The sequence below is a fragment of the Protopterus annectens genome, chromosome 11.part0 (assembly GCF_019279795.1).
Source record: "Protopterus annectens isolate FY-2018-M chromosome 11.part0, PAN1.0, whole genome shotgun sequence".
Classification (NCBI taxonomy): domain Eukaryota; kingdom Metazoa; phylum Chordata; order Ceratodontiformes; family Protopteridae; genus Protopterus; species Protopterus annectens.
Window position 1 is genome coordinate 588,783,251 of NC_056745.1, and position 23,428 is coordinate 588,806,678.

Genomic DNA, 23,428 nt, shown 5'->3' on the forward strand with positions numbered 1-23,428 from the left:
ACTTCCAACTTCTGCATCAGGAGTCTAACTGAATATTAAGTTAATTAAAACACATGCTTCGGTATGCAAGACATATACTTTAATGGCATCCCTATCAACTCTACCTCATTTTTAATCTTAACACATCTATGTTCCATGTTGTTCTGACTTGTCACAGTCATTAAGTTGTTTCTGACAACTCCCCTTAGTAAATAATACTTAATCATATTAATTCATTAAAATAAGGTTTTGTAATTATAAAATAACACATTTTAACCATGTTGTGAGTTTCATACTTGAAGTTGTTAGCAAACTGTTTGCAAGAGTTTCATATTTTGCTCATATATTCATGTTATGAAATGTATTTTTCAGATTCTGGAGATAATAGGTTTAATAGCACCATAAAAAGATAGAAGCACATAGCACTTAATGATGCACTAAGCTATCTGTTGCCCAGGCATACCCAATCCTGGCTTTAGGGCAATATTTTTTCTTGCAACATCATTGAGCTGTTTTTAGTGGTAGTGGGTGGCTGCCAGGAAGTAGACTCTTCTACAATGTTTGGTTTTGTTAATGATTTACTTTTTGATTTTGTCTCTGTGCTTAGATATTATAATATCATGTCAATAATATTATTGATGCTTTTACTTTGGTGACCCTAACAATTTTTCTGTCATTTAGTAGTGAGTTGAAGAAAGAAAGAACAATGTCAGTAAGAGATGGTATCCATAGTCTGTGTTTTAGTCTTGGTTGCAGTAAAAGTAGAAGTAGGTTTGAGTGAAACAAAGGAAGTGGTAAGAGGCATTTTGTCATTTGCGCGGGAAGAACAGGAAGTTCATTTGTTTTTCGATTCACTTTACCTTCACCTTTTTTGTTGACCATTGAGACTATACCATTTCAGACCACATTTTTGGACTGGCAGAAATATGCTATTTCGTTTGTGATATTTGATATTTACTGAGCTTCTTGTGATGTTTGATATTTACTGAACATAGTGTGTGGCAGCTGGTTTATTTTAACACTCAGGTAAGACCTTGTTTGCCAATATTTGCTAGTTTGTCACCATGGAAATTTATAGATTTATTTGTATGTTGGCTCCAGATTTTGATGTAGTACCTAAATGCTGGCTTTGAACTAATATATTTATCTGAGTCTGTTATTTCATTGGTGGAGATGTAGCCCCAGGTACTATTTATACTGTTACTATTGTTATTATTTAGGGTAACAATCTTATGTTACTTATACGTCTCACTTTTGACACTTAAAAGCAGATTTTATTACATGTAAACAAGAAACCACAAAAGACTGAACTAATGCCTGGCTTACGCCTTCTAAGTTCATAGGATCACAGGAGTTTATTAGGGAATTGGTCCTAAGACCTCTACAAGCCTAGCAATGTTATACCCTTGTTCCCCTATGGACCAAGATATACAGTCTATGTTTGCATGCGGATCTAAGATCAGCACCGGCTGCCCCTATCTAAAAGGGACATAGGTGAATTCCCCAGGTAAATTTACAGTTTCCAATTCAATTTTCCAGGTTATGCTTAAATAGGGTCATTGAGGAGATCTGTTTTACATGAACTGGGAGTTTGTTCCAGAGGAGTGGCGACCTCTGGGAGACATAGCTGTCTCTCCAGCATGTCTTGTTAATGTTGCATGCTAGGTTAAGATCCCTAGAGTGAGTGAATCGTGTCCCATTGGATTTACGGATGTGGAGTAGCTTCTTCAAGGTAGGGTCTGAGACTGCTCTGTAGACCAGTCACAACTCACCTATAAGCAGTCTATACGACATTGAGTAAAGTGATAGGACCTTCAGTCTGTCCATGTAGGTCATGTGCTGTAGGCCCTGAATTTTCTTGGAGAGAAAGCTTTGAGGTCTCTACAGTTGCTGTAGATGTCTAGTGAGGTACATACAGAAGGGAGCATTGTACTCTATTATTGGTCTGATGAGAGCTGAATACAGGAGAGTTATAAACTCCTTAGCTTTAGATGATATAGCCTTGCTTATGTGGTGTGAAACATAGAAGGCCTTCCTTATTTCTGTGAACACCTAATGATCAAAATTAAGGCTGCTATCAACTTCATTCATAAATCTCTCACCACTAGGTTTGAACTTAGGGGGATATTATTAATGTTGTAATTAGCAGGGGTTTCTCCTTTGTTGAAGGGGATGATTGCATTTTTTTTTTTTTTTGCGATTAGTTTAAGTCCGTGGTTTTGACACCAATCATTTGTCTGTGTAAGCCCATTTTATAGTATGTTGACATATTTGGTGGATTGAATGACTGCATCCAGTTTGCAGTAATCAGCAAACCTGGTAAGCCATAGGCCATCTATTTTTGCCTGGACTTCTGAAAAATAGATACCAAATAGTAGGGGGCCTAGCACAGATCCCTGCAGAATACCACTAGTAACAGGTCTGCTAGTAGATTTGGCATCGCCAGTTTTGTATGTGTTCTGTTTGTGAGCCAGTTGGTAAACCATCTAGTGATGTAAGGGTTAATCCCCAGCTGGGTGAGTTTCTCAATGATGCCTGAGTAAGGGATTGTGTCAATGGCTTTGGCTAGGTTGAAATAGGGAGCGTGAACTTATTTGTCTTCATCCAGGGCCATGGTGACATTCTTGAAGAGGTCCACTAGGTTTAGAAATCAAGATCTGTCTTTAACAATACCAAACTGAGTCAAGTCAAGAGTTTGAAGGTCACCTATACCCTTGTTGATAAGATTCATGATGATTCTGTCTATGGCCTTGCAGATTAGGCTGGTTAGACTTATGGGTCTATAGTAGGGTCTATGTTAAATCATCGAATGCTTAAAAAAGCTAACGATGATTTATCGAACCCATGTAAGTGAAAGCTTTCAATCTCGAATGCTGAGAACAGCGATTTTTGTTCAAGGGAAAAAAATCGCTGTTCCACAAAAAAAAAAAAAAAAAAAAAATTAAATCATTACATAAAGTGGTGGGCTTCAACCCCCACACCCCCTGATGTGCCCCCCACAGCTCCTCACCTAAATATACCAACTCTGAGATCATACTGCAGTCACAAAAATAGCAAAGTAAAGGAAGCGGCTAAGCAATTTCTTTCCCAGGTAAAGAATTTGCTTATATGCTGTTTTGCTATTTTGGCTTTTCGTGCTTTCAAGTTCGATCAAGACACATTTGAAAGAATGCATCTTCTATCATTTAATAGGAACCTCTATAGTACCTGGGGTTGGTTGACTGACCCCCTTTGTGCAAGGGGATTACGGTTACTGTTTTCCATTCAGCTGGGACAAAACCAGTGCTTAGACTGAGATTGAACATCATGCTCAGCGATTCCGCTAACTCCTGTTTTAGACCATTTAATAGGCAGCCTGGGATGTAGTCTTGTCCCATAAAGGCTGTGTTTTTGGCCTTGGAAAGTGGAGCTGTGACTTGCTCTCTGAAGATACTAGGCAGAGGACTGACTGGTGACAGGTATGTCATGTGGTATGACTGGTGGGGACAAGGGGGTGAAGTTTTTGCCAAACCTGTCAGCTAGCAGGTTGGAGATGTCATCAGGTTCAGTATAGTGGTAACATCCACGGTTAGTTAGGCACAAATCTGGGAATTCCCTTTTAGACTTTGGATGCAGCTAAAGAATGCTTTGTGATTTACCTTATCTAGGGATGATAATTTAGTTTTGTAATTAGCTTTAGAGGACTTTACAAGATATCAAATCTGCTTGTTTATGCTTTGGAGGGAGTTTTTACCATTCCCTCTTGTTTTTTGACTGCAGTTTCTTTCTCTTATTGTATAAGCTATTTATGATGGATGTCCACCTGAGTGGCTTATTTTTTTGTGAGGATCTTGATTTGATCCATTCCAGTATGGCTGAGTCTATACATTTATATAGGTGTTTATACAGGACATTTGTGTGTACTTTAGCATAGTGGTCATTGCTGTCAGTGTTGGCAGGGGGTCTGAAATTATTGATGCCATCAGTCAGTAAGCTGTAGTTTACTTTAGAGAAATGTTTTAACCTTTTTGCTCCTGTGGGTAGGTTAGGTAGGATTCGACTTTACCAGGAAGGGTAGTTTTCCCCATGTTGGTGAACACTATGTCAAGGATGTTATAGCCCCTTGTGGGGGTGCTGACTATCTGCTCCAGAGTATTTGTGTTAACAAAGCCCAGTGACTTTTGGGTGAGCATGTGTGTGCTCATATTTGATACCCAATTAATGGAAGGATAGCTAAAGACACCCATGACCAGGGTATTTGACTGTACTGAGAGTGACTCGAGTAGGTCCAGGTAGGCTGTGTAATTTTTGTGGTTCATGGTGAGGGACGTATAGCCAACAATGATGTGGGGAGGGGTCTTTCCTACAGTTAGTTGGACTTGGGGTAATTCTAGGCCATCATACTGTTTAACCAGTCTAGAGGTGTATATGTCTTTAATGAAGAAGGATACTCCTCCTTACTTTTTTTTTTTTTTTATGTTCACTGTGTAGTCTGAATGTGTGGAAGGCATTGTAGCCCTACATGGCTGGGGTGCTCTCTAAGGCCTTGAACCACGTCTCTTTGACTGTGCAGACATCAGCACCTTCAAGTGTGAGAAGTGCTTTAAGTGAGTGCAGTTTCTGATTTAGACTCCTAGCATTAAGCAGCATAACCCTGGGTTTGTTTTTGGAGGATATTTTTACATTAGGACTTTTGTTCTTATGACATTGCCTAAAAAGGCACTGTGGGGAGGCTAGTACCTTTGTGAGCAACCTAAATCCTATAGGTGACAGGTTAAGACAATCTCTGTCAAAACAGGGTGGTCTGTCAACCATATCATCACAGGCTGTCAGATACTGGATCCCCCTGGATTGACACCAGAAGCTAAGTCAATTGTTGAAGTCAATCATATTTTGTTTGTATTGTGGCATTATCCTGGGTGAGGGAAGAATGCTGCTTAGGGCCACGGACATACCTGTCTGGGATAAATAATCTTAAAGCATGTCTATCTTCATATAGTCCAGTGAGGTACATCTCAAGTCATTTACTCCAATATGGACTATGACAAAGTCATAACAGTACTTCTTGAGAGACTTGAGTGCATGCAGGATTTGGCAGATCCTGGCACCAGACAGGCAGCTGACTATGAACTTTTCCTTGTCCAGCCTAGTAAGGAGGGCAACTGTGTGATTCACTATGGAGTTGCCTATGACTAAGACATTTTGTTTAGATATGTTTTGCCTTAGGAGCTTATTGAGTGAGACAGTGATGCATATGTTATTATGTGTAGCGGGTGCTGTTGGGACCATATTGTGTTCAGAAGGTTTGCGCTGGGAAGGTCTTTGCTCTTTTGCTATATTTCTAGTGAGTACTTCTGCATGTGTGTGTTTAGGTGTTGTGTGCTTGGTATGTGTGGGAGGTGCAGTGTGGGTGCTGACAACCTGCTTGGTAAATGGTTTGTTGTTACATGAGAGAGAGAGAGAGAGAGAGAGAGAGTATTGATTCCAGATTCATAGTACATATACTTCTCTCACTTATTATATTTGCATGTTTTAGGAGTAGTATGTTGTCTGTATACATCAGGCAATTACTACATTGTGCCAGGATGTCCATGTCAGTCAAACTGACCTTCCATTATGCCAGGTGTATTTTGTAATAAGTGGTTGAGGGTGGGCTAGGTGGATGGATCTGTTGTAGAACTAGTAAAATCAGCTAATCTCTGGAAAGTTTAGGGGTAGAAACCTGCATCGGTGCCTCAGAAAGTGAAGCTGGGTTGCTCTCTGCAGTGTGTGCCAAAAAGCAGGGAAGCTTAGGAAGCCTTCTCTAACAGTTATCTAGGGAGAATTTGACTTTTTAAGCATTTGCATCTATACGCAGCAGTGCTAACCCCCATTGCATGGTGCACAGCTACGTGCAAATGCTGTGTTTAAATATCATCTAAGTAAAACAGTTTTCAAACAATCCAACCAATAGGAAAGTCCAAAACTGTGCCTTGTTGCAACAATCCCCAACTCAGATGCGTTCTTGACTACACTCTTCTGCCACAAGGGTGTAGGAGGGCCCTCCTAATGTAAGATGGATTGCTTTAATGCTCAGAAAATCCCAAACAATCTTGATTCAGCAAGTCTGAATCTAGCCTATGCTATAAATTAAGGACAGTAAATGGGCAGTGCAGAAAACACAGTCACAAACAATAACAACAGTTTAAAGTAGGTGGCAAAACAGTTGCAAACAGTTTAAAAATACAAAGAAGATTATAAAAAATACTTATTTTTCTGTAGAATTCACTGGATGCCTTGGATCTCATTCAGATTGACTTCAAATCTCTAGCTAAGGACTCTGAGCAACTCTGGTAAACTGAGCACAAACCCCAGCAAATGCTGTGTTTAAATATCAACTAAGTAAAACAGCTGTCAAGAAATGCAACCAATAGGAAAGCCTAAGACTTAAAAATTTATAAAACACTCACACGTATAATATATATCCAAACCAAATATTTAATCAATTATTCAATTTTTCAATTTTCTCAGAGTTCTTTAAGAAGCAAAACCACAAATAACTACTGAACATACAAACACTACAAAAATACAAAATATATATTATTATTATTATTATTCCAACTTTAAAGAAATTTCAGAAACATGTACTAATCATAAATCAATTTAAATACAATATATAATACTAATCATAAAATACATTCAATTTTACAATATATTAAATTGCATATAATCCTATTAAATTAACCATTTCATAAGGAGTTCATTGTTGAGCCCCCAGTTATGTGTCATATGTAAAAATAAACCATGCTTCTTTTTTGCAGTAAAATGTCATAAGGATTTAAATGTAAGTCCATATTTTTAATACATACACAACAAAAAAATTTTAATAGATCAAAATCACCATTATGTTTTTCCAAAATGTGTAATGAACTGGACTAGTGGGTGAGTTACTTTTAATATCCCTTATGTGCTCTTGTATTCTCACCTTTATCTGTCACACTAGTTTACCTATATAAAACTTCTGGTAACAGTTATATACCCCAGAGACCACAAATAACTTATTATTAATTATATATGTAATATCTTTTCCCATATACTTACAAATTGTGCAGCTCCTGCATTTCATAGTAATATCCTTACCATTTATTCCCATATGTACTATACAACTTCCAATACTATCTGAATTCCTAGATAGGGTCATAGGTTCATAGGTGTTTACAAGACTAATGACCATAAAATCCTTTTTAAGCCTAGCCAGGCATCCCAAATCCCTGACATGTTCTGATACCCTTGATAAGTATAAGTAGAGGCTTGGGAGATGAAACATTTACAAGCAGGGGTCTGGGAGATGAACCATTTATAGGCTGCCAGTGTCCATTAGAGACATATATGCCAAACCAGGGATGAATTTCCTGTTCCCCATCCAATTGTCAAAATTACACTTGAATTGGATTAGGGAGGAACTCTGCTTCACATGGATAGGGAGTCTGTTCCAGTGAAGGGCTAATCTCTGAGATACATGCATGTCTTTCCAGCAGTCCAATTTATTTCACAGGCTTCATATCCTTATACCTTATCAGATTTCACTATATACCAATGTTTTTTAAGAATATGTGCTACCCCTTCTACAAAGGGGGCATATCAGGTTATAATGTATACATCTTTCAATCTCCCTCTATCCTTATCAATTTTTCTACCATATCATCTTTTATTGTATGCTTTCATCCCCTGCTCCTCCATCTTCTGCCAGGTGGAAAGGAAGAGATTTTGACTCTAACCTCTAGTGACTTACCTATTTACTATATCTATATCCGCTTCTTGAAATTTTTCATCCTCTGAGCATAGAGATCTAGCTCTATAAAATTCTACATAAAGCAAAGATTTAACAAAATATCCTGGGTGTACACTGGAAACAAATAGGAATGTATTAACTGAGGTTTCCTTCATATACAAAATTGAATGGATCTTTCTATGACAAACATATATCAGTACATCCAAATAATAAACTCTTATCTTTTCAAATATTATATGCAAAGTTATGTTGTCAGCTACTGTTGCTAAGCATTGCTGCTGTTTCCATTTTGTAACTATGTTTTTGTTACCTTAGTGAGAACTGTACCTAGCAAATTATTCCATATTTATAGTTATTAATTGGGTGATGAAAATAATTGTACATTGGTTGAGTGATAGTTTGATGCAAAATGCTTAGGAAATAATTGCTGTAATAAACATGAACTTGAATAGCTGCTGTATTCTGCCATGTTGCATTACATCACAATAAATCACAGCAGTGTAATAAGGAATTATTTGTATGGTTTTCTAGTTAGATTTTCCATGGGGAGTGTTGTGTGAGCTGAGATTAGTGTAACTGGCAGTGTCATTGTGTGGAGGCTAAGTAAGTTGTGGTTGAGAAAACAAGGTTGCCTGCACCACAGGGAAGTCCAGTATTTGTTTGAGATAATATTAGGAGGGAAAGTGGATAACTATACTGCTGTGTACAATACCAATAGACTGTAAGTTACTGGAGTCCCAAAGATTACCCCATTAGTAACACCTGGTACTCATAGATCATATTCGTAAAGGTTACTACTAAGTGTATAAATAGAGTAAACATTCTGAGTGAATAGACAGCACAAGCATTTTGGAAGGTGTGTTCTTGAATTCAGAAAGTGTACACAAAGTGTATACTTAGTGATTGTGGTAACCTTTATGAATCCACATTGTGGTGTTGAATCATTTACTGGGGGCATTTTCATTTGTACTCTGTAGTATGCCTATACTATGGTGTAGACTGTGTACAATGTCTTCATTAAACCCAGTGACCTACAGGAGTCATAGAAAGCAGATGATGGTCAATGGTGAAGTAGCCAAAAATAGCTAAACATATAACAGTAAAATAAAATAATGTTGTCAGTGTTCCTAGTGTACTTGTCTCTGTGTGTAATGTGAGAATTGGATGGGATTTTTTTGGAAATTTAGATAAATTTGTTATTTTTGATTAAATAGTATTGTATTATTTCACTAGTCATGGAGCTGCATGCTTAGTTCATGTTTTATCATTTATTTTCAGAGTAAATAATTGTTTCATTCTATTAAATTAAATACTTATCTATATAGATAGACAGATATATAGATAGATGTGTGAGTGTGTGTGTGTGTGTGTGTGTGTGTGTGTGTGTGTGTGTGTGTGTGTGTGTGAGTATATTATGTTTATAGTTTGTGTGTGTTTATGTAAGTATATTATGTTTATAGTGTGTGTTTATGTAAATATAGTATGTTTATAGTGTGTTTGTGCATGTTTATGTAAGTATATTATGTTTATAGTGTGTGTGTGTTTATGTAAATATATTATGTTTATAGTGTGTGTTTATGTAAATATAGTATGTTTATAATGTGTTTGTGTGTGTTTATGTAAGTATATTATGTTTATAGCGTGCACGTGTGTGTGTGTGTGTGTGTGTGTGTGTGTGTGTGTGTGTGTGTGTGTATGTGTGTGTGTGTGTTTATGTAAGTATATTATGTTTATAGTGTGTGTATTTATGTAAGTATATTATGTTTATAGTGTGTGTCTGTTTATGTAAATATATTATGTTTATAGCGTGTGTGTTTATGTAAGTATATTATGTTGATAGTGTGTGTGTGTGTGTTTATGTACGTATATTATATTTATAGTGTGTGTGTGTTTATGTATGTATATTATGTTTATAGTGTGTGTGTTTGTTTATGTAAGTATATTATGTTTATAGTGTGTGTGTGTTTATGTAAGTATATTATGTTTATAGTGTGTGTGTTTATGTAAGTATATTATGTTTATAGTGTGTGTGTGTTTATGTAAATATATTATGTTTATAGTGTGTGTGTGTTTATGTAAGTATATTATGTTTATAGTGTGTGTGTTTATGTAAGTATATTTTGTTTATAGTGTGTGTGTGTGTTTATGTAAGTATATTATGTTTATAGTGTGTGTGTTTATGTAAGTATATTATGTTTATAGTGTGTGTGTGTTTATGTAAGTATATTATGTTTATAGTGTGTGTGCATTTATGTAAGTATATTATGTTTGTAGTGTGTGTGTGTTTATGTAAGTATATTATGTTTATAGTGTGTGTGTGTTTATGTAAGTATATTATGTTTATAGTGTGTGTGTGTTTATGTAAGTATATTATGTTTATAGTGTGTGTGTGTGTTTATGTAAGTATATTATGTTTATAGTGTGTGTGTGTGTTTATGTAAGTATATTATATTTATAGTGTGCGTGTGTGTGTTTATGTAAGTATATTATGTTTATAGTGTGTGTGTGTGTTTATGTAAGTATATTATGTTTATAGTGTGTGTGTGTGTTTATGTAAGTATATTATGTTTATAGTGTGTGTGTGTGTGTGTGTGTTTAAGTATATTATGTTTATAGTGTGTGTTTATTTAAGTATATTATGTTTATAGTGTGTGTGTTTATACACAGCCAAAGATTGCAAACCAAGCTCAAAAACACAAAGCAGCAAGCGTACCCAGATGTTGGTTTCCTCTTCAATCACCGGCCAGCATATGTTTAAAACAATTTTATTATGAGCGCTTTCGAAGGGATCTGTGTCCCAACTTCATCAGACAAAAATTCAACAATTTAAACACACCTTATATATCTCTTGATTAAAAGTTAATTAGTCAATTATTCAATCAATCAGTCATTTTACAAATACACTAAATGGATCCTTATCTAAAAATAAAAATGCATTACAAAATACTATACAAGCACTTTGCCATTTGTAAACAAGCAACCTCTTACTAATTCTATAAATATATCTTGATAGCTTATATACAATAGCTTGTTTCCAAATGGCAAAGTGCTTGTATAGTATTTAGTAATGCATTTTTATTTTTAGATAAGCATCCTTTTAGTGTATTTGTAAAATGACTAATTGATTGAATAATTGACTAAGTAACTTTTAATCAAGAGATATATAAGGTTTGTTTAAATTGTTGAATTTTTGTCTGATGAAGTTGGGACACAGATCCCTTCGAAAGCGCTCACAATAAAATTGTTTTAAACATATACTAGTCGGTGATTGATGAGGAAACCAACATTTGGATACTCTTGCTGCTTTTGTGTTTTTGAGCTTGGTTTGTAATTTTCGGCTGTGTTGTGTGTTCCTAATGGCAAGTGGAAATGAAGGCGGCTCTCAGTCGTTATTTTCCCAGCAACATAGTGGTACTGTGGACTCTGTTACTAATTCCCCAGAAGCAAATGCTATTGGGAATTTAACTGCTTTGGTTAACGTTTTACTTGGGAGAGTTGAGGCTCTGTCCCAAAAGTTTGATTGTGCAGGTAGGACTCAGGAGAGCCTACCTAACTCAAGTAAGGACTTAGAACCTCCTAATTCACTTACGAATAATAGGCAGGGGGGATCGCAACTTGCTATGCCTAAAGCAAGTGCAAACGTAGCACAAGGAGAATTGAATCGAGTGGTTCTACCCATGCGCACACCTGCAAATGTTTTGAATAACCCACATCAGATATTACCTGATAGCGGCATACTGTCTATGGCTAGTTTCCTCAACGTTAAGAATTTTTTTGCTAATGCAGCAAATAACAAGGATGGGCAAGATTCTAATGTAACTTTGAGTAATATAACTGTTTTGCTTAACAGTTTTGATCAAAAACTATTTAAGTGTTGTAAGCTCCAACTGGAAGTAGCGTACTTCCATGAATGCATTTCAAAGAAGATTATCCCTAAGGGGTTACAACAGTGGAGATACCCAGTTGGTTTAGTAGGTAATTCTAGTTTTCATCATGAACTTTTAGCCCTGTTTGATAAACAGGGATTTGATTTTTTACATGCTCTAATTAATTTTTATAATGGTGAAATGGATAACCTTAAATCAGAGCTTGAGATTATGGATCATGCTATTTGTAGAGATTCTGATTCTGTCAAGTACAAATACGATTATGCAAGAATTTATACCAGTATTGATGCTACAATGAACAAACTTTTGGTCAACAAGAAAAAGAAAATCGATAGAGACCTTTTTGAATATGCTCATAACAAAGCATATCCCCCACCCCTATGGTTTCACACATGACTGTACCTCAAGGCTCCTTTAGTAATAGGCCCGATACTGTACCCAATGATGATTATTTAAGGGCTAATGGTGAGAACATTCATGCCTCACCCGTACATCGTAGTGAAAGGATTAGAAACAACAATGGCCGTCAACAGGGCGCTAACCAGGCAGGGGCCAATGATCGAGATTCTAATGACTATGACAACAGTCAGGGTTTTCAAACGGACAGTGGCCCAAGGCACAGCAACTGGAACAACCAATGGAACCAGGGCTAGAGGGGGAATCGCAGGAACAGGAGAAAGAGATGACTGTGATAGAACCTGAAGGTCCACATATCCTCCTAAGTTCACAGGGAGACTTTAAAATTTTCAACTATACTATTTTAAATATTGAACAAAATATGGTTGATTTTTTTCACTAAAGGTCTATCTTTCGTCCTTGACCAAAGGGCCAATGTCATTAAAACTATTGTTGTCCTTAAGTTGTATGTGCATAAACTAAACTTAGCAGTGTTAATGGAATTTAATTCCCCTCTAACTAACACATTAAGGGTATCCAGTGTTTTCATTCCCCCGCTTCAGGCTACTTTAAGCATGTTTGAGAAAATGTGTGAAATTGATTTGCGAATGTTGTCAGATGAGAGGGATAGAAGCAATCTTGTGTTACCAATATTAGTGAAGAAGAAATGGATTTTATATGGTTATTGAACCAGTGTAACATTAGAGTCATGAAACCTGATAAGGGAGGGGGTTTAGTTTTTATGGACCGAATAGTATATGAAAGAAAGATGCGTCATTATCTTGCTTTGGATGCATACACCCATGCTAGTGTGTATGAGGTTAACATAGCTTATAAAAGAATCAAAGGAGTGCTGGATGACCTGTTTTTGGAAGGGTCCATAGACAAAGACATGTTTCAGTACTTGTCAATGTCGGCTCCTAGAATCCCAACAATATTTGGCACTCCAAAGTTACATAAATGTCTTTTGGATCCACCATTTAGACCTATTGTGGATGGAAGAGGCTCCATAACATATGCATGTACCAAACTCATCGATAATATTTTGAAACCTATGATTAGTGATGAGCCACAGATATGTCGGGATTCTTGGAGCTTTTTGGAAAGCATCAACAAACTTGAATATAGTGATAATTTTATTTTTTTGACTATTGATGTAAAAGATCTGTATACGGTCATCCCACAGTTGACAGGGATAGCATGGACAAGGGAGTTTATGCTTTATAAAAAGGCGGAAGATAATAAGGTCTATTTGGTTGAGTCGTTGCTTGATTTGGTTTTATCAAATAACTATATTATGTTTAACAAGGAAATCTTTTTACAAAATACTGGGGTGGCAATGGGCTCACCCTGTGGTGCAAGTTTTGCAATAGTGTTATGGCACATTGGGAATGAAATTACTTATTTGAAAATAATATGTTTCAGGAGAACATCCTATGGTACACCAGATACCAGGACGATATGTGCCTTATATGGAAGGGGGAGGCAGAACTTATACAAAACCTTTTAACAAGCATCACAGCTATGACAGATTTCCTTGAATTCACATATAATGTAGGTTCAGATTATATTACATATTTAGATGTAAAGATAACTAAGGATATGGTTAAGCGACAATATAAGGCTTCCATTTACAGAAAACCTACTTATTCTAACGCATTTTTACACTTCTCAAGTAATCACCCTTACCACCAGAAGAAGGCCGTTGTTAAGGGCCAACTGGTAAGGGCAGTAGGAATGGTGTCAGATGACACGGATTTCTGTGAAGAGTGTGAAAAATAGAAATCTATGTTTTTGAGAAGAGGCTATCCTGATAGACTCTTGACTGACATCACTCTTGAGGTGAAGGTAAAGAAGGAGTCAGGGCATTTTAAGCCACTTCTTTCGAGCAATGTTTACAACAATAGTACTAATTTTTTGGTTCAAAATGATACACAAAGTGAGGAGCCATCGAGAAGAATGGAGAATCAGAACTTGAAGTTTATGTTCACCTTCTCCTTAGACTTTATGAAAATCAAAGAAATTCTTACTAAGAACTGGGCAATTATCTTAGAGGATCAAATGATTAGCAAAACGTTGGGTATCAGACCCGGGTTTACCTACAGGAGAGGATCGAACCTAAAAAGTATTTTAGAAAGTAATAGCAACAGAGTGGTTAAAAATACACAATGTGAACCAATGGGTATGAGGAGATGCGGGGCTTGCCCACAATGTAAGTTTATTAAAATAGGTACCACCATAAAGATAAAGGATAGAATGTATAAAATTAATGGTAGATACAATTGTGACTCTAAAGGAGTAGTTTATGTTGCATGCTGTGACTTATGTCCCTCTTATTATATAGGGAAAACTGAACGAAAGCTAAAACAGAGAATATATGAACATAAATATAGCATTGGTAGAGCTGATAGTAATAATGCCCTGGCAAGGCACATAGTGGAGTACTCAACCCACAGATTTGCTTTTGCAGTACTACAACAAATTCAATTAGACCTGAGAGGGGGGCCGTGGCAGCTGTTATTAGAGGAACAGGAACTACTCTGGCAGATAAGGACTTCTGCTTACATTCTTCCTGGGTTAAATGAATATGTTTCAATTAAAAGTATTTTAAAGCTTAAGGCTTTATGCAGATGACGTGTGGGTATTTTATTAATTTTAATATTAATTTTATAATAAAATTTTGTCAGTTTTAAGTGTTTTTGCACTACTTAATCATATTAATGCCACTTTTTACATATGTTTAATGTATTTATTAATTAATTTATGTAGAGCATATATATATATACTCATACTGCATACATAGTTTTTATTAAATTAACAAGCTTATGCTTTATGAACTTTCATATTCAAATGCTTAATATAAGCTATCAAGATATATGTATAGAATTAGTAACAGGTTGCTTGTTTACAAATGGCAAAGTGCTTGCATAGTATTTAGTAATGCATTTTTATTTTTAGATAAGGATCCTTTTAGTGTATTTGTAAAATGACTGATTGATTGAATAATTGACTAATTAACTTTTAATCAAGAGACATATAAGGTGTGTTTAAATTGTTGAATTTTTGTCTGATGAAGTTGGGACACAGATCCCTTCGAAAGCGCTCACAATACAATTGTTTTAAACATATGTTGGTCGGTGATTGAAGAGGAAACCAACATTTGGATATGCTTGCTGCTTTGTGTTTTTGAGTGTGTGTGATTATGTAAGTATATTATGTTTACAGTCTGTGTGTGTTTATGTAAGTATATTATGTTTATAGTGTGTGTGTGTTTATGTAAGTATATTATGTTTATAGTTTGTGTGTGTTTATGTAAATATATTATGCTTATAGTGTGTGTGTTTATGTAAGTATATAATGTTTATACTGTGTGTGTGTTTATGTAAGTATATTATGTTTGTAGTGTGTGTATGTGTTTATGTAAGTATATTGTGTTTATAGTGTGTGTGTGTGTGTGTTTATGTAATTATATTATGTTTATAGTGTGTGTTTATGTAAGCATATTATGTTTATAGTGTGTGTGGTTATGTATGTATATTATGTTTATAGTGTGTGTGTGTTTATGTAAGTATATTATATTTATAGTGTGTGTGTATGTTTATGTAAGTATATTATATTTATATTGTGTGTGTGTGTTTATGTAAGTATATTATGTTTATAGTGTGTTTGTGTTTATGTATGTATATTATGTTTATATTGCGTGTGTTTATGTAAGTCTATTATGTTTATAGTGTGTGTGTGTTTATGTAAGTATATTATGTTTATAGGTATGTGCACACCGGGGTATGAAGATGTATGAAGATATCAATATGAGCAGTTTCATGATTTGTTACAATCATCATAGTAACAAATGCAACTTTCATGCAGTTAACCTCCACCTATACATTCCCCTGTCTCATCCATTTCTGTTTTTGTTTCACAGCTACATTTATCTGTTCATTGTATTTTTAATTATGTTAACTGGACTAGTGGACTGATCAAAAATAACCCATTTTACCCCAGATGTGCAATAATTGCATAGCAGTGAAAAAGAAAAAAACAGATACAACACACATAAAGAAGAAAGCTGCCAGTTCCTTAAACGAAACTAACATTAATTAGCTTTAGTGACCAAAAAATAAATAAATTAAAGCAAGAGTTACATTATTGGGAATTAGCTTTAATGGAAAAAAAAATCATAGTACAATAAGTAATTTATGCTCTAGCAGTCTGTACAATAAGATCTATGGTATGATGGAACAAATTCATGAAGTGCATATTATAAATACAATCACACAAAGCAATAAGGCATAAGGAACTTACAACTTACTGGCTTACAAAAGAATAATATGACTGAGTGCAGTTATGCATCATTATATTCTGCACCATAGAAATGGTAATTCTTAATGGCCCGTAGTTGGGACAATGCACATATTTTATTAAAATATTACCTTGAAGGTGGGCAGCATATCTCTGATTACAGCTGCCCCCTCCACTCCTTCCACTTGTAGTGCTACTCTAAATGCATTGCACACTACTTAGTCCTAACTGTAGAAGACAAAAAAATAGAATCAATGGTAATCCAGTGGTACATGCAACCAGGATGCCCAATGATGCATATTTGTGAGCTGTGTCCAGAGTCCCATGTCCCATTAGTCACAGGTTAACCCTGCTGGGCTGCTATTCATGATAAAAAGTATGATGTAAGTGTCTTTTAGTGTATACATTTAATATGGTCATGCTGCACAGTAACAAACATATCTTCCCAATCAATCCTAAAACTAATTTTAGACCGTCAATGTTTTCTTAATTTGCATTTTAACAGTACATTTTTTTTTTAATTTGAGGTGACAATCATTAGTTTAAGAGTTATTTAGTGCTCCAGCTATTTAAGAAATAAGTGCATTTTGTTGTGAAGGTAGAAAACATTAAATAAATCATATGTTAACCAATAGTTAGCATTTAATTTTATGTTTTGGTTGAAAAGCCTTCAAATTATTCAAAACTCATTATTTTGATGAGTAAAATTTAAGACACTAGAATCTATACTCCACTGGGCTTCCCACTCACTGTCCCAAGAAACTTTACTCCTAGGTGATGTCAACATAGACTGGAACACTATACATTCACCCATAGACACCAACCACATAAACCTATATAATTTCATACAACTCATACACTCACCCACAAGAATTGACAAAACCACCAAAAGAGAATCCACCTTAGAATGGATCCTGACTAACCAACCCAATACTGCCCCCCTATCTGAAATACTACCTGACTCCCTCAGTGACCATAACCCAACCTTTCTCCTTCGACACAAAATAAAATCTACTAACATCTCCGCTCTCTTACAAATCCATTCCCAAAAAAACTTCTCCCCAGAACAATTCTCAGAAGCCCTAAAATCCTGTCACTGGGCTCCCATAAAAACCCTTCTCCTGGATAATGCAGTAGAATACTTTAATGCCAAATTCCTAGAGATTTTAAACCAACTAGCCCCACTAAAAACTATAAGATTGCGAAGTAACCCTGCCCCCTGGTTAAACAAAGCCACAAAAATCTTACTCAAGACTAGAGACAAAGCTTGGATAACTTGGCAAAAATACAAAACTCCCGTAACAAGGCAAAGCTTTGCTGAGCTCAGAAATAAAGCAAAAAAGCAGGTTAGGTTGGACAAGAAACACTACTATATTTCCCTACAAAGTAAACATAACAACAACCCACAGAAATTCTGGGCTGCAGTGAACAACATCCTCCAGCCTGGTAAAGCCACCACACCACCCCCAGATATCACAGCTACTGATCCACACATAGCTTCTAGTTTTAATAACTACTTTACCTCTTCAATACTGAACCTGGTAAGTGCTATATCACCCATGACCCAACATCAACCCTTAAACTACCAGACTAACTCCACCCCTTCACTTTTAACCCAGTTCCAACTACAACCATTCAAAATCTCTTAGCTAAACTCAAACCTACCACCCTAGCTGCCGGAAGTCTCCCAGCTCAATATCTCCAAATTGCATCCAAGGCCATCACCTACCCCATCTCCCTACTCATTAACAGATCTATCTCCTTGCATTCCATTCCTTCATTATGGAAAACCTCATATATCATCCCTCTCCACAAGGGAGGTCCATCTACTGACCTCTCCAACTACATTCCCATTGCTATCCTATCACCCCTCTCAAAAATTCTAGAAAAATGTATCCACCACTAAATCCTTACCCATCTGTTAACTAACAACCTTTGAACTAAAACCCAACATAGATTCAGACCTTCCCATAGCACTAACACTGCTCTAATTAACTTCTCCAATACCATAAACCTTCATAGGAACCACTGGAAGCTGGTCTCTGCTACCTTCTTAGACCTATCCAAGGCATTTGATACAGTTTTCCATAGCAAACTCCTTACCTGCCTAGCAGAACTCAACCTTGATGACTCCACCCTAAAATGGTTTAACAGTTACCTAAACAACCAGTCACAATCTGTCAGATAGGGCAACTCCCTATCCCCCCCACTCCCTGTCACACAAGGTTCAATCCTTGGTCCCCTTCTCTTCAACATATTTACAAATAATCTCCACCTAGCTACCACTAAAGCCAACATCGCCCAGTATGCGGATGACACTACTCTAATCTGCTCAGCACCAAACATCCAATTACTACAAAGTAAAGCCCAGGAATCCTTCACTGAGGTAGAGAACTGGCTAAACAACTACCAACTAATATTAAACCCCCAAAAAACACAGCTAATACTATTCCACCCAATCAATCACTCCTCCGCCACCTTTACCATCATGTCAACCAATGACACCCTCATCACCCCAGTAACTTAGGCCAAACTCTTAGGCATCACTATTGATCAACAACTTAAATTCAACAAGCACATATCGCAAACTATCTCTAAAGTCCATAAAAAAACTTGGTTGCCTATATCATTGCATACTATTCCTAACCCCCAAAACTAGAACAACAATAGCCAGAACTCATCTCTTATCAACAGTACTATACACCTCTCCAGTCCTCATCAACATTAACAAAACTAACCTGAACAAACTCTCCACATGCTACAATAAAATAGCTAGGTTCGCTGCCAATAATAGATCACATTCCCAACACTGCCAATCCCTAATTAAACTGCACTGATTAGAATTTCCTAATCTCCTACGCTACCACCAACTGATCATAGCCCATCAAATTCTTTTTCATCCGGGGAAGAGCCCTGCCCTAGCTGACATACTAAACTTTCACAGCCCCAAAAGGGAACTACGTTCATGTAACAAAAACCTGATTGAAATCAACCCATGCAATAATAGCACTGGGGAGGCCCTATTCTCTTATGATGTTGCTAAAGTATGGAACACCCTCCCATCTGATCTCAGGCTACAAAGTCACACAAGCACCTTCAAGGGCCATCTTAATTCACACCTCTATGCTAACCCCCTTTGTAACTGCAAAGACCCCCTCTTGAAGACCCACTACTCCATATGTGACCCACTGTATGCCTCCATTGCATACACTATATTCTCACCTGATATACTCACCTGATATGTATTTTTTTTTGTTGTAAATATTGCAAATAGGGGTTCTATTCCTGAGTATTGTATTGTTTGAGTATCTTATTGTTTTACAAAATTGTTCTTGCACTTCTTTGTTTCTCTTACCTTGTATACCAGTTTTTTTTATTGTTATCTAAACCATGTATGTACTCCGTTAACTTCCTTGGAGCTTTTCTCCCCAGGACTCCACTGAAATCGGGCACTTTGTGTCCAGTTGGATTTATCCTGGTAAAATAACGTTAAAATAATAAATAAAAATAAATAGCACTTAACGGCAATGATACTTCTACGAGCAACCAAAGAACTTCTCACTGTGAGCTGATCTGTAGTCATAGTAAGCAAAGGAATTAGCTGCATCAAGAGAGCTGAGAGAAACTGCAGCTGCTCCACATAAGCATTTTCATGTTAGAAATCTGATCAACCATCAGAATAAAAACAGATTGCAGAAAATGTGCTGCAGAAAAGAGGCAGTTTTAGTACATCATGCAAAAATAATAAGTAGCAGATGAAAAGGATGTTAAGTGAAGGACAAATGTTAAATGGAATTTACAAACTGCTTTCAGCAAAATTCCTAAAATGAGAAGAAAACATGAACAGATAAAAAAGCAGTAAAACCTAAAATAAATAAAACTTAATAATTTTCTGTTAAAATGAAAGCTAACAGACACAGTCAGTATATCTGTAAACTACAAAGAGATAGTAGTTTGGTCAGAACTACTAATCTGTACATAGTCTGTAAAATGTGCTTGGTGTTATTTATTGGGCAGATTTACAAATGCGCCTGACTTGGTATTGGAAAACAGTTTTGTTAAAGCTGATACCCCAAGTAGGCTGCATGGATGATTCTTGCATTGCAATGTTAAGTGAAGGATCCAGCTTGGGTAATATTCCAGATGTATACAATGTAGTGCACTAAGTTGAGCTCCCAAGGCAATGTTGATGAGGTAAAGTCCCTCACAGTAGACCACACAGCCTAGAGTGTTGTGAAAGGAGCAGCTGCACTGGGACGAAGCTATTACAGGACTGATGGAGCTCGAGTGGAGTTCTGGCATTCATTTAAGAAGCTACATATGGTATTTCAGCTTCTTAAATGAATGCCTTTGCTAGTTGTACCAAAGAGCTTATTCAAACTCCTTATAGTTACCAGCACTATAAACTATAGTTTGTATTTAGCAATGTTTAGTAATAGTAGCAAGAACCTTAATTTCTTTGCCAATTTTCATACATATATTTCCCACCTTTGGACTGAGAGGAGCAACAGATCTGAGTATGGCTTATAGTGCCAGATTACCACATTACAGCTCTAGTAGCCGAAAAGGTATTTTCTGGTATATTATCTGTCAAAAAAAAGAAACATTCTTTATTAGGAACATTGTCCAGAATGACAGTAATATGTTTTCTTTACTTTTTTTTTTTAATTATATTTTGCGGACATAATCAATGCCTGGCTTCCTTGCCAAACATCTGCTGAAGATCCTCAAGGTACTACTGTACATCATACTGGTGCCTGTACTGCTCATCAGTTTAGGGGGTGCCAGTGACCTCTATTAGAACCTCAGGTATGTGGTATCAGGCAAACTCCTTTCTAAAAGGAGCTCGCAGACACTGCCTGATCCTGTTTTGTAGGAGAATGAACATGATTAAGTTCATAGGTTCGTAGGTGCTTACTGTGCTATTGATCTGTGAGGATATAAAGAAGCTTAGCCTTAGAGTCTTATGGTAGTTTTTTGGCTTTTGTGCTTTTTGTATAAGTAATTCAGAGGTGGCTAGAGCAAGGCTATGGTAGGACATTAACTGGTTGCCCACCTACATGAGGGACATAGCTGCCAAACTGAGGATGAATTTGCAGTTTCACATCTATTCATCCAAATTACATTTAAATAGCATAAGAGATGTACTTTGCTTTATACTGAGTAGAAAACTGCTCCACAGAGGATTTATTCTCTGTGGTGCATACTTATCTCTTCAGCTTGTCTTATTTATACTTAAAAGAGAATGAGATCCCTTAAGTGGGTGCTCAATCTACCATTAGGTCAGAAAAATAGGGGCTGTTAAGGCTATATACACAAGGTAGACAGCTTGAATTATGGAAAGTTTATATCATAATTCTTGTAGTGAGGTAACACTGACTCTCAGTCAATTTATTTTGGAGTGGAGGATGTAAAGTGTAAATGTGACTTTAGATGCATCATATGAAGTAACAAGGTAGTGGATGAACTTTGGTGCAATACAATATACTGCGATACTAAGCAGTGTCAGAACACCCAGACAAAAGCATTTTATTAAAGTGTTTGAGTCCATGAAAAGTGATCCATAAGACACATGGCTGTTTAAGAAGGAATTGCTTGTGCATATAAATGTGGACAGGAGAGTGACTCATAGCCCCTGAATATTCTCGTATGGTAATACTGCTTGGAGAAATGTGACTGAGCATTTCTCTTCTGCTTTTCCAAATTAGTGAAACCACAGCGTGATTATTTCATACCAGAAGGAAAGGAATAGTTCCCAAATCTAATAATGTAGCATCATATTACTTAGTTTTCTTCATTCAGGGATGTGAAACAGCTTTCTTAAAACTAAAATCAGTCTCTTTATGTTGTACCTCACATGTTCTCTCAGAAAGGTATTTCTGGCCATTTTCTCTATAAATGCAAGATATGCGGTTATTACTAATCTGCTGTGGGCACTTTAATCCTGCTCTGCTTATTAAGATGATTTGTTAATGCTGGAATGTGCAAATATTCATATCACAGTAGATGTTTAAATAGCACTACTTTAAGCACTTACTGGCTTTACATATTTCACATTCTTGGCACCTGAAAAACAAAAACTTACAGTTTCTTTTTTTTTTTCAGATATGGAGAGGCTTTGTTTATGACTACAAAGCTTGTAAGTGGAGTTACAGAGTTTCTTAATACAGAAAGAGAATTAAATGAGGTATGAACTCTTGTAATTTATCGCACTAAATCTCAATATATCAAATTAGATCCAGGTTCGATTTATGTTTTATTGTATGCCATCACCAAGTTTTACAGTACTTCTTTTTACACCCTTTCCTTACTAAAAATAAATGTTTAGTACTGTGTTTATGAAGACTAATTAATTTGTTACAATGGTATCAACAGGGTATTCCAATGTGCTTTGTTATTAGTCGAGAAATGCTATGAATACTTTTACCCAAGTAAGTTACTGACCAAGGTGAAGTATAAAACGTGAAAAAATGTCATCTGTTTAAAACATCTAGCATCCTTGAGTCATTTTGATATCATCAGTGGTCGAGTGTATTTTAAACCAACACAAGCAGTGCTCAGGAGGCAAATAGTAGCTCTGAATCCATTGAATTTGCAGTCAACTGAGCTTAAATGAATCCAGCTATTCCATGGTGACATCATTTGAAGTGTAGATTACTATATCAAACCATTAACAGGAGGCCAGCTACAACATTCTTTGGGTAGTATCAGTGGAATACACTACTGACATCACTGATTAATCTAGTTTATTTGTTTTATTTAATTAAGATAATAATAATAATAATAATAATAATAATAATAATAAATTAAGGATATGGGCAGCAGGTGTGACAAGCAGCAGCATATTAGGTAAAGATATAAAGCAGTCATGTTCTATTTCTGAGGACCTGGGTGATATTTTCTTTTCATTTCATTACTTTTGTTTTTTAGAGGGGGTGGCCAAAGTGACAATGCTCCCCATCAAATGTAGGAGATAAAAACGTGTACTGTTTTCTCTTTCTCTGTGTGCAACAGAGAATCAGAGGACAAATATGCAAAATATAGAACATTCCACTTTGTTAAAAGTATTACAAACATTAGGACATTAACACTGATATTATATGTATTGTTTTTCAAG

General features: G+C 36.1%; 1 protein-coding gene across 1 annotated transcript in view; it reads left to right on the plus strand.

Annotated features, from left to right (window-relative positions):
* TRHDE (thyrotropin releasing hormone degrading enzyme) overlaps positions 1 to 23,428 on the plus strand; it is a 5,519,112-nt gene that overhangs the window by 5,475,467 nt on the left and 20,217 nt on the right. The window contains 1 exon segment of the mRNA XM_044088069.1: positions 22,417 to 22,498. Within this exon segment, the coding sequence (XP_043944004.1) occupies positions 22,417 to 22,498 (82 nt within the window).